This window comes from Notamacropus eugenii, chromosome 5, assembly GCF_028372415.1.
Source record: "Notamacropus eugenii isolate mMacEug1 chromosome 5, mMacEug1.pri_v2, whole genome shotgun sequence".
NCBI classification, from domain to species: domain Eukaryota; kingdom Metazoa; phylum Chordata; class Mammalia; order Diprotodontia; family Macropodidae; genus Notamacropus; species Notamacropus eugenii.
The window spans coordinates 291,009,467-291,022,157 of record NC_092876.1 but is presented as its reverse complement, the minus strand read 5'-3'; the positions used below and the strand labels follow the sequence as shown (position 1 = coordinate 291,022,157).

Here is a 12,691-nt window from a genome sequence, read left to right as displayed (position 1 = left end):
CAGTAGGTATGATGTACTTGGAATTCATTAATACATTTGCTAAGGTCTCTCACCAGTATGACTTTGCAACCAAAATAGCTACTGTAGTCTTAGGTAACAGTAATAGAAATAGTGTCCAGAGCAAGGGTAATGATAATGCCATTGGATTTTGTGCACTGGTTTTATTTTAAAATGGTGTTGACAAGCCAGAGCATTCTAGGGGAAGTTAATCAGTATGGTAAGGGGTGTGAAAATCATATCATCTGAGGACGAGCTAAACGAATTGGCATTTTTATCCCGAAGACAGATATTTTACATGAGGAGAAGAGGAAAGATGATTATTATCCTCAAATATCTGAAAAATATTCATAAGGAAGAAGCAGCAGATTTGTGATTATTTATCTTAGAGAAAGACTGATAGATTATAATGTCAGAGCTTTAGAGTTTGAAGGAACCTCAAAAAGAATCTACTTCAATCCCCTCCCTTTCAAAGATGAGAAAGCTGAAGCCAAGAAACACTGAGAAACTTATCCAAATGTACACAGAGTTGGGATTTGAACTCATGTGGCCTGAATCCAAATCTAGTACTCTTTTTAGTATACCATGCTGAATGGACATTTTTTTGGTATGTTTATCAAAGGTATTCATTATTCAAGCTGAGTTTGGGCTAATTGAACCCAGAGGGCCTTTCCTACATTAATATTCTATGAACCAGTTCTCTATCAAACATATATTTTGGATCATTTATCTATTATTCTCTGAAAATTATTACATAATTTGTATTAGAATCTCTTTTGGTAAAAACAAAATTTTTCTACAAATATCTACTCATCTAATTCAGTACCTCCTTCAAATGTGCTTCATAGCTTCAGGAAGGTGGTACAGTGGATAGAGCAATGAGTCTGGAGTCAAGAAAACCTGAGTTCAAATCCAACCTCAGAAAATTACTAGCTATGTGGTGCTTAGCAAGTCACTTCATCTCTGCCTGCCTCAGTTTCCTCATTTGCAAAATGTGGGTAGTAATAGCACTGAATTCCCTAGGTTGTTGTGAGGAAAAAATTCAATAACATTTATAAAGTATATTGTAAAACTTAAAATGTTTTATTATTAATTATTAGTATTATTCAGCAATGAAATAACTCTTCATTAATTATCTCATACTTTCATTTAATCATTGAGCTAACTGCATTATTTAAGTATAACTCCTTTTATGAAGTTATTGATGTTTTAAATATCCACTTATACAACAGACCTTTCTTATTATAGTGACTGAATGTTTGAACTTAATTGAAACTAAAGCCCAAGTCAAGAATGAAAAAACTAGGTAGCTACACTGAGTTCTTGGGACTTGTATCTTGCTCAGTAAAAAGGACCAGAACATCTGAGAGAAGTGAGAATTCCTCCTAACTTCTCAGCTCTTGACAAGGGGATATTCACCCTCTAAACCCCGCTGTTCTCCAATGTCAACGTTGTTATCCCACAACCTTTGCCTTTTCACAAGTCTATTTAAGAGCAATGAGAACTACTACTTTTCAAGAATTTTGACTGTCAATCAAGGTCTCAATTATTCACAGCTATATAATAAAAGTGAGCTTGTGGGTTAGTTTCTAAAATATAGCCAACCATTACTTATCCAGTTTAATGGAGAAAGGCCATAGCATGCATAATCCGAAAACAAAGACGTGGAGAAAAACAAACATGGATAACTCAGCGTTATTGACTATAGCTTAGAAATGGACATATATACACTCCTTTTCCAAAGGAAAAAGTCAATTAGGATACACAAATGATTTTTTAAACCATGTCATATAACCTAAAAAGGAAGACTAAACAAAAAAGCAAAAGAAAAAATAAATTCATGAATTTCCCATAGCAATAATTATGATATTCATATCAAAATGGCTCTGTTACTAATTTACTGTGCCAGGAGCAGGTCTCCAGTGGCTACCAAAATGACAAACCAGATTTCCTTCTAGCTGATAGAAAGGAAAAGGGTAGGAAAAGTAATGTTTTAGAGGTGAAATTTGGCTTGTGTGCTAACGCACTTTCATTTGGGCAAAGCTGTGCTACATAAATGTTAAACTGAAAGATTACTCAATGTTGATAATGAATTATTTAAGTTAAAAGTTTTCATTTGCTTGGTTCAATTAAAACTGTATAAATTTTAAGCTACCTCAATTTTCCTGCACTCAACTGCCCACTAACATTTTAATTACATTCATAGAAACACTAAAGTAAAAATAATATTTTTATGAAAATTTCATGCAACTGTATTCCAAAAATAAATAAATTAGAATTTAGAATAACTACGAGTGAAGTAAGAAAAGTATAATTTCCCATAACAGGGTGGCTACATTTTTACTGGCAAAAGGGATTAAAACAATCACTATCTGATAAAGAAACTGGCTTGATAGCATCATTTCAGAGCTTCCTGTTATTTGCAAAGATTGTTCCTGCTTCCTACTCAAATACAATTATTAACTATGTTACACCCTGAGGAAGGTATAGAAACACTCACAGAATAGAAGTGAGAGATCAGAACACAGATGTCTTTTTTTTTTTTAAATGGTAAGCACTGCAGATGTCAGTTTTATTCCCTAATCAGTTTCAGTAAACACAGTACTTCCCTTAACCCCTTAACTCTAAAGGATATTGAAATGTGTGCTGGAAAACAATCACATAGATGATATAATCTTTCCATTCCGATACAAAAAACAAAGTCCATGCATTGCAGTAACCTGAAAGGTGCATGAGGCTCTGTAATAGATTATGAAGAGATAGCAGTGTCTGGAGACTACAATTCTGTTCAGAATTTGAATGAATTACCATTTCACACTAAAAATGTAATCAGAATAGGGCACAAACACAAGAAGAACTCCTCTACATAGAGTCATGTGAAATTTTAATATACTGAATTAGCATGAGAACAGCAAATTTTGGAAATACTATTTAATCACTTTCATTTTATCATGTCACTATAGATTGAATTTGGCTATTTCTTGTTGCATCTCCGTGGGCTTTGGTTAGTGTGGAAATATTCCAGTTTTAAGCAGACAGCAGATTTACAAAATGTGCTGTCATTGCTCATGCAATTTGGATATGGTGATTATTACCAACAATGTGAAATATCGTATGTGAAGAGATGGAATTTTCTAAAATACAACATGTTGATTTTGGAAGCATCTACTCTTAGAAGATAAATATTTTTGTTTTCATGTCTATCTATAGCTGAACTCATATTCATTCTACATATTTATATATATTCTTTTTTTCAAGTGTTGCTAAATTATGGAAATTAAAATACTAATATTATATAAAATCATTAATAATAGATATCTTTCCACTTACTAAATCAGAAGGAAATGAATTTTGCTGATAATTATTCAGGGAACAGTTCAAAAAGCACAAAGTATTTCAAACTTTGGAATGCTGGGTGGTTTTTTTTTTTGAGAAGAACATTAAACATTTTTCCCTTATTAATTTTATTAGGAGATAAAAATACAGTTCACAAGACATTTTGGAATCTTTTCTTAGAAGAAACATTTCCATTTAAGTCATATCTTAGATTTAATGTACAGTCACTTACATTAGATTATGTGTTCAGCAGAAAACTGAAATGAAGCAATGGGAAAGGAAATGGTTTAGACTAACTCTATGAAGTAAACATTCTTCTTACATCCCAATTTTTTACCTATTTTACTCACTCTTTTATGAAGTAGGTTAGAGAAAAAATGAAAGGTAAGTTTGAGTGAATTATCTGACACACTAAAAAACAATCAAGCTGTTTTCCTCTAGAATATTCCTTGTAATTTGGTATCAATAAATATTAAAATACTAAGAAAAAAGTTAAATTATTTCACAAGGAACTATTGTAAATGTATGTTAGAAGTAAATACAGTGATGTGGAAATAGGATAGTCATACTCCCTGCATTAGCACTGGGGCTGTCTTTGAAAAAAATCATAAACTGCTTTGGGAATTAAAGGTTATGAAGCATCATTGATTGAGCCTCCAGAAATTAATTGCAGGTAATATGAATAAACTAATACTGAGAGTCCACAAGGACAGCAAGCAGACAACAAAATTTACTTCTCCTCCACAGCCATCTGAATCTAGTGCTCTGATATTCCTCAGGATGACTGGGGTTGACCCAGGATTGGGGGGAGGCCCATGGTGTCTGAGTTTCACAGTGAAGTAGGGGGAAAGGAAGGGAAGGGAAGGGAAGGGAAGGGAAGGGAAGGGAAGACTAGCCAGTAAAACGCAGGGAGACAGACAGGAGAGGAGGAGCTGAGTCTAATCAGCAACTCAAATCTGAATCTGGGACTCAGCCTTGCAACTGTTGTCCATAGTGGTATTATATTCTTTTGTCTTGTTAGTTATACACCTCACAATATATTTTGTTCAAAGGATTGGAACCATATCTATGTACACTAAGAAAAATAGTGATTTCTTCTTTGTGTGTGTTTGTCCTTCATTGCCAAAGAGGACCATGCCATCAGAGAAATAATGACATGCACTTGACTTTGTTTTGAGTGAGGGGGGCTGTGCAGGTCTTCAGCCTCACTTCTCCTCCAGAGCCATCTGATTCCAGTGACCAGATATTCATCAGGATGACTGAAGATGACCCAGGATGAGGTAATTGGGGTTAAGTGACTTGCCCAAGGTCACACAGCTAGTGAGTGTCAAGTATCTGATGTGGGATTTGAACTCAGGTCCTCCTGACTCCTGCACTGGTTCTCTATCCACTGCACCATCTAGCTGCCCCAGTCTTCTTTGTAAATTACAGAAGAAGACTGAGTAACAGATCTAAGAGAGTTAATATGACTCAGGAAACTAAGTGTGATGATAGACTGATCCCAGGCTAACTAGCACATACCTAAGTAATCTATACTGGATTGCTTGTCATACAAGATTGTCTAATGAACACCATTTTTCTACCCTTTCCCCCGCTCTAATCCACTGTATACCTAACATGGGAACTGAACGTAAGTGTACCTGCCACAATTCATTAAATCACTATAGTGGATCTGATATCAAAACATTAACCTCTCTTCTTTTTTTGGTGCATTGTGCGTGATTTTGACCAATGATCTAGCCTGATCTCAGTACCAGAAATAAACCCCACATGTATATCAGGCTGATGACACAAAAGAAGAACTTTCAAGAACAAGTTTCAAAGAAGCTTCTCTCTATGCCTCCCCTCCTATGATGGTTATCTAACTCAGTTAGATTGGCTAAACATATCCAGAATTATCACTTTATTTTCTCCAAACTAAGGTGATACTTATTTGTTGGATACCATTGACTATATACCAGCAGTCATATTACCTCCTGGCATATCTACATTTCCAACCAGAATTACAATGTATGATCTCCCTTATCCAATCTTCAGTAGCATTGTTGCCAATCTCTTCTAGATACCTTTCTTCTTAGGAAATAAACTCATGCTACGTGAGAATGACATGGAAATGGTCTCAGACATGCCTGCCCTGAGTTTCATCTGATTCCTACCTTTCTCTGGCTTATCTCACCAGGGAACACTATCACAGCCATGCTTTCTTAACATCAAGTCCTCGTTATCAGTCTTAAATGAAGAATAATACCAATTCTTTTCAACCTCAAATGCACCCACAAAACTTTAGTCAACAGTTTATTGTATGAGTTGCTCCCCAACAGAGAGATTTTTTGCAAATACTTACAAACCTTTCCACCTCTTACCTTGAAAGCATCTCAACACTCTTATATCCCATAGCTAAAGTTTAACTCAGTTGAAGGAGCTTTTTGCAAAAGTTTTTTGTTCTCAGATAGAATATTATAATGTAGACGAAAGAGCAGTGGATGCCGAATTAGAGGAATTTGGGTGAAATCTCAGCTTTGATACTTACTGTCCATGAAATTCAGAAGTTACCCCCCCACACACAAATCTCTGTGTACCTCAGTTTCCCTATCTGTAAAAAGAGATGGTTATCTAAAAAGATCTACAAGTAGCCACTTAATTATTGTGTACAAATTTCCCTTTGGTAATATCATGAAAATTAGAATAGGTAGATGTGAGTTTAGAACTGTATTGAGGCTTAATTGGAGAAAAGATCACAAGACCATGTACATTTTAAGACAGAAGAAAAATTATTACTTTTCTAATGCCTTCATTTTGCAGTTGAGGAAACTGAGACTCAGAGGCATTATGATTTTAATCTGGGTCCTCTAAGTCCAAGTACAAGACTCTTTCCCTTATACTGTGAGCATAAATAAAAGTCAAATCTTTGATACCCTAACAAATATATTGCTATGTAAAATTCATCAGCATAAATTAGTTATACCAACTCCATTTTAATCCATACTTAAGTAGTTTAGATTTAAGTGTTAATCCATTCCTTTGTCTAGTAACATATTTCTTCATCTCTCTAAAATAAATCTTCAATTTTATTAGGGAACCCTGGGACATATTTGGTATAATCCAAAGCATTTTAATACATTTAAGATTGCTTGAATTTGCATAATCACCTTTTGGAGAATTTTCAGCAATCATGAATATTATACTCTTGAATAAGCTAGTAACACAATCCTATTTACACTTTAAAGTTGATCATAGTTTGTTTAGAACTTTGAATTATCACTGAAATATATAGAATTAGTTCCAAAGAAATTCAATTAAGTTATGAAAAATTCCAAACTACTATTTCTTGATACATTTTCTTTGCTCAATTACTTTTTGTTACCAATATCACTTTGTTAAATATGGTACTAAAGGTATACATACTAAAAAAAACTTGCAATAAGAACAAAAAGTTAAGATTTATATTACATAGAAATTTTTATAATGGGAAGATAGATCTAGGTTTAAATCCTAGGTCTCACACTGATTACCTCCTCAACTTTGGATGAATCATTCAAAATCTCTGGGCCTCAATTTTCTTATCAGCGAAAAATGAGGGATTTGAATTAGGTTACCTCTAAGATCCCTTACAGCTATAAATCATAGGATCTATGCTCAGAGTCAATAGTCACCATATTCCTCCTGTGGAGCTCATGAGGTTTGGTTGTCTGGACAAATGAGCATCAGATGAACTGTTGATTTTGGCATTTGTTTCCCAGTCTAGATTCATCCACAGGTCCAATTTAATTGGTCATCTCTCTTGATTCTCACAGCTTAGCCTGCCTTGGGAGGACTTGAATCATTTACCTTTTCTAAACTGACCCTTTTTCTAATTTGTGGCCTTGATTTTGAATCCTGATTCCAACTAGAGATAACTGCTTATCTCCTGATTTTAACTAATATTCTACTCTTACTATTTGCTTCACTTTTGCCTTGAGATGCCTAGTAGATTTCAGTTGCAGGTTCTACAATCCAGCCCACAAATTTAGTTGGAGTGGTTGATAAAACTTATTCTATCCCCACTGGGATATATTTATTACCCAAATCATTTCAGGATCCTAGATGTAGACTATATAAATGATCATGTACATCATTTAAGTAGGCCATCCCAGTGGAATGCAAGCTTGTTGAGAGCAGATATTTGGGTTTTATTTTGTATCTCTAGTACTTACAACAGGGTTTACAATCTAGAAGAAACTTAATAAATGACTGTGGTCCCAGACTGATTCTAATCTAACTCCTTCACTTTTCAGAAGAGGAAGCTAAAGCCTCGAGAGGTTAAGTGAGTTGTTCAGATCACAGAGGTACCAAATGGGAGAGTTGGGAGTCAAACCAAGGTCTTCTGACTTCAGACTCTGCTGTATCTTTACACTGTTCTCTGTTTGATATGTTCCAGAGTTTTCCTGACCTTTTATTCTGTCCTAATAGAAAGAACTAAATGTTTAACTAAATTCAAGTAAGCCTGACCAAATATATTACAGAGTAGCTAATAGAAAGCCTTCATGAAAACATCACCAAAGGGAAGAATTTACATTACTAAGTCTTACTGAAATATTTGATTCTCAGTTTTAGCTTAAATTTCCTGACTTTGTTTAAACTAGAGTTCAGAGGAAACAAGTGTGTAACACCGTGTGATATTGATCTTTGGTGACAAAAACAGCTCCTCATCTGTCTTTGCTCAAAAGTACTCTTTCATATAAAATGAGAAATTGTTATCCAGTCAGACTTCAAAGCATGAATGTGTTTTTTCCCTACTTATTTTTTCAACAATACACAATAGTTGCCTCTTTGAAATGTATATTGAGTGTCTGTAGCAATAATATTCACCCTTTTCCAGTAACTGGTACACTTAAAATTATAAGAACGGGCAGGTTAGAGGTTCACTTTGAACTTTCATAGGCAGCTCTGGAAGTTGAACATTCTGCTGCTTTGTTCAGCAAATGGACTCACCCCGACAATGGACTCCTTCATCATAGCCATCTGAACAGTCAAGTACACCATTGCACAGTTGGGATAAATGAATACATGTGTTTGTTCCAAGGCAAGCAATATGATTCAAGGGACACTTGAATTCTATTTCCTCAGGACCTGAAACAAAAAAGGACAGAACAATCTATGTCAGCTTGAATTTTCTTTCAAAATTAAAACCTTTAAGCACAGGGAGAGGGGCAGCAGGCTATATGAATAAAAAATAACCATAGATTACATTAGTATAATGCATTCAGTTTTGCAGAATGTCTGAAATGTATGATCTTGTACTGGAAAGAAGGAAATAAATTGTTGTTTAGTCATTTCAGCTGTGTCTGAGTCTAAGGTGAGCCCATTTGGGGTTTTCTTGGCAAAAGTACTGGAGTGGTTTGCCATTTCTTTCTCCAACTCATATTACAGATGAGGAATTGAGGCAAAGAGAGATAAGTGCCTTGCCCAGGGTCACACAACTAGTAAATGTCTGAAGACAGATTTAAATTCAGGAAGAGTTCCTGACTTTAGGTCAGGCACTCTATCTACTGTGCCATGTAGCTGACCACTAACACTATAAGAAGTATCAAGAAAATCTTGGTATATTTCCTACCTCTGACGCATACTGGCTAGATGATCATGAGCAAGAAACACTCATTTAATGAGACAAAATAAATCTCTAAAAATTTAAATTAAAAAGGAGTTGCTAATTTGCCTAAGAGGAGGATGCTTCCATGCTAGAAGATTCCCATAATCATAAAGTTACCTATCCAGTTCCTGATTCCCCCAAAACAAATAACAAAAAGCACAAGAAAGCAGGAAACAATAGTGAAAAATGGGGGAAAGATGGAAAATTGTCTTCCTAAGACATCTGATCCTTTTTTCTAGCTCTCAGGACAACATGTAATCTACTTTATAGAAAGAAGAACCAATTTAGTTAAATAATATTTTTGTACAAATAAAAAAATTGCAACATGAGGGATTTTTAAGACTTCTTCCATAATACATTGTCTTTAACAATCATTTAACCAAGAGCTTTCTTTATGTCAAAATCAAATTGTTCCCACTTCCTTTTTTCCTTTTTGATATGGTAATAAGCCATATTTACAAAAATAATAATTTAGATATTACTCTCCTTGAAATGAACAGTCCTCATTTGTATGGATTTCCAAAATCATGTCCTCAAACCTTTGAATCAAAATCTCTGTTGGATCTTCAACCAAGTTTTCCACTTTGTCCTAAAGTTGTATAGCTCCCCAACAAATATATTAATATAACACCATGCTGACCAAGAATGGGGTATTAACTCAGAACCATAGGACAGGATCAGTCAAATGAAGAAGCTATTTCATTAAAAAGTGGCACTTTGGGGGAAACAAATTTTCTCCTAGTAGTCTACCCTCCTAGAAACATGCAGAGAGGATGAATAGCTGTGGAAGGGTGTATTTCCATCATTCTCTTTCATCTTAGTGTCTCTAGGGAACATTAAAATGTTCTTGCAGAAGTTTATTCTCATATACTATAACAAGAATAAAGAAAAAGTAAAATACTAGACAGGGAACTGATAGAATAGCACTAAAGAGGAGAAAATTGAAAATCAAAGTAGGCAAGTTATAGAAGCAAAGAGAAGAGCAGACTTTCAAAAGCATACAATGCAAGAGGCTTTTTTAGACAGTAGTTTGTCTGAAAACAAAGATCTGGGGGATGTAATTGAAATGCAAGCTCCATATCACCTGGAAAAGTAATATTTGTTGCATCTAAAAAGGTCATGTGATCTTTGTCTCATTGAGCGGCATAGTAGTTAGGAACAAGGAGGAAATGATGATTCTGTGTAGTCCTAGTAGGAATACAGCCAGGGTATTGTGTTGAATTTTGGATGCCATGGTTTAAGAAAGATATTCATAAGTTAGAGAATGTACAGAGGAACACAAGTAGGACGGTAAAAAGCCTTTACACTCATGCCATACACACAGACACAGACACACACACACACATATACACATACACACATACACACACATACACACAATAATTGAAGGAGCTGGAAGTTTCAGGTTGGGGGTTTATGTTGCGGTCTTAAAATATGTGAAAGGTAAGAAAAATATCGATGTGTCAATATGAAAAAAAATCATATTCCAAGATATCTAGGAAACATAAATTTCTATCTTTTCCCCATTTTTCTTTCATGTCATGAATGTTAATACATGGAAGAAGGATTATTCTTTTTCAGTTTGCCACTAAGGGGCAAAACCAGAAGTGATGAGTAGAAGTTACAAAGAAGAAAATTTAGGATTGACATGAGGAAAAATCTTCCCAACCACCAAAGCTGTTCGAGAGCAGCACTACTGGCTTGAGAGGTGTTGGTTTCTCCAATTCTTCAAATTTTTCAAGAGGCTGATCTTTTATCAAATATAATAACAGAATTTTGTTTAGCAGATATTTATTTGACTGAATAGCCTCTAAGATCCCTCCTTAATAACCCCTCTTAACGTCATGATTCCAGGAAGTTACCAAAAGCAGATTACTGGTCAAAAGAATTCCTTATTCTTAGTGGAGGTAGATTAAACACATCAGTAGATTGTGAGTGATGTAATTGGACTAGATGCTAGAATAGCAATCACTTGACCCTGTACATTTCCAGCAGTTCATCAACATTTTTCTCCTAGGTAGTCTCACTAGCAGCAGGGATATTGTAGAGAGGTTTCTCTCTGTGTGTTCATGTATATTTATACAATTACTGCTATACACAGGCTATTAATTTTGTCAAACACCTGTCTCCCCAAACGTACAACTCACTTTACTGTAAAAATATGTGTTGTGAATAAGACTTGGTACAAACTACACCTCCAGTGTGAATATTTTAATAAAATGGAAAACCCACAAATGTTAGCTTTAAAATATGTAATTGGAATACAAGCAGGACAATTTCAGTCAATATTTCCTATCTCCATAATTTAAAAAAAAATGCTTCTTACTGATATTTTTCAGCTACACAATCTTTTGATTATATTTTAAATTAATTGTTTAATTTAGGAGAGCTATTAGCTTGCCACAGGCAGCAATTACAATACAACAATCTCCAGCTTAATTAATTGTCCAGTGCTTATTAAAAGTTAAAAAAAGTAAATTCATGCATAGATGCCAAGTTAATATTTAGGGCATTCATTTTTTGGTACCTGAAAACCATGCTATAAAGTATAACAATAGTGTTTCATAAGAGACAATGTCATTCATGAACTGCAAAGGTTTTATCTCCAGCTTTAATCACTAAAAAATGACCTAGTGGTTCTGGGAAAAGCAAGATTTGGTAATAGATGAGGTGGCACAAATGAAAGATTGAATCTTAGTTGTGAAAAGTGTCAGGTGGGGGACAAGCATGCCTGGAAGGGTAGTATAAATAGCTGGAAAATCAGTGAGTGATTAAATTACCAAATTGGGGAGACCAGAAAAAACTCCTTCACTTAATAAAGGAGGGTAGATGGAAGTATTGTACTTTCTTTAAAGCTGAAAGACAGTGAGAAAAAGAAAATATAATGATGTCAGGGGAGTCTGAAAGGTATTTGAATCCATGTGGGTGGAGTAAAGACAAGATTGTATGCAAGAGTCATCATAATGTCTTCCATAAAAGACTAGATCCTGACACTACCTCTTGTCAACAGAACTGGCAGCTCAATGAGAAAATCAGGACTCTAGCACAATCTGTATTAGAAAAAAATTCCCAAGAATTTATGGAGTTGGAGAACAAGAGTGACTTTCTACTTTAAATTTCTGCCTAACATCATGGAAATTATATGGCCTGTTGTTTTTTTTTTTTTTGCAAATAGTAGCATTATTAATGCACAGTGCTTTGCAAACCTTAAAGCACTATATGAGTGATAGTTATTATCATTTTAACAATAATGTTAATAATATCTTTTAGTTTCATGCTTTAAGGTTTACAAAATGTTTGCCTCAAATTGTGTCTGTGTTGTCTCTATTTCACAAAGAGGGTACTTAGCATCAGAGAGATAGTCTTATCTATTTGAAACAACACTTCAAATGGACTTAAGTAACCTGTGTCCTACTTACCCAGCTGGGAGACATGAGGCAATTCATTTAATCTACTGGGACTCATTTTATTCCCTTCTTAAATTAGGGAATTCTATTAGATGATCTTCAGTATCCCAAGTACCAAACAGTTCTAAAACTGTGAATTTAATGAAGTCATAATGCCTATGGCCATATATCTAGAAAGTTTTAGAATCATGGTTTAAGCTCAGATGTTCTGACCCTGTCCAGTACTATTTCCCTTTCCATTACTTCTTGGTAGGTGAGCCCTGGTTGCTCAGTAAAAATGGACATATTTCCTTGAATATTGGATCTTCTGCTCATCCTGTGT

General features: G+C 34.7%; 1 protein-coding gene across 3 annotated transcripts in view; it reads right to left on the bottom strand.

Moving 5' to 3' along the window:
• LRP1B (LDL receptor related protein 1B) overlaps positions 1-12,691 on the bottom strand; it is a 2,222,640-nt gene that overhangs the window by 1,479,551 nt on the left and 730,398 nt on the right. For all 3 annotated transcript variants that reach the window (XM_072613193.1, XM_072613191.1, XM_072613192.1), the window contains exon 3: positions 8,305-8,442. In XM_072613193.1, the coding sequence (XP_072469294.1) occupies positions 8,305-8,442 (138 nt within the window). The remainder of the gene's footprint in view (positions 1-8,304; positions 8,443-12,691) is intronic.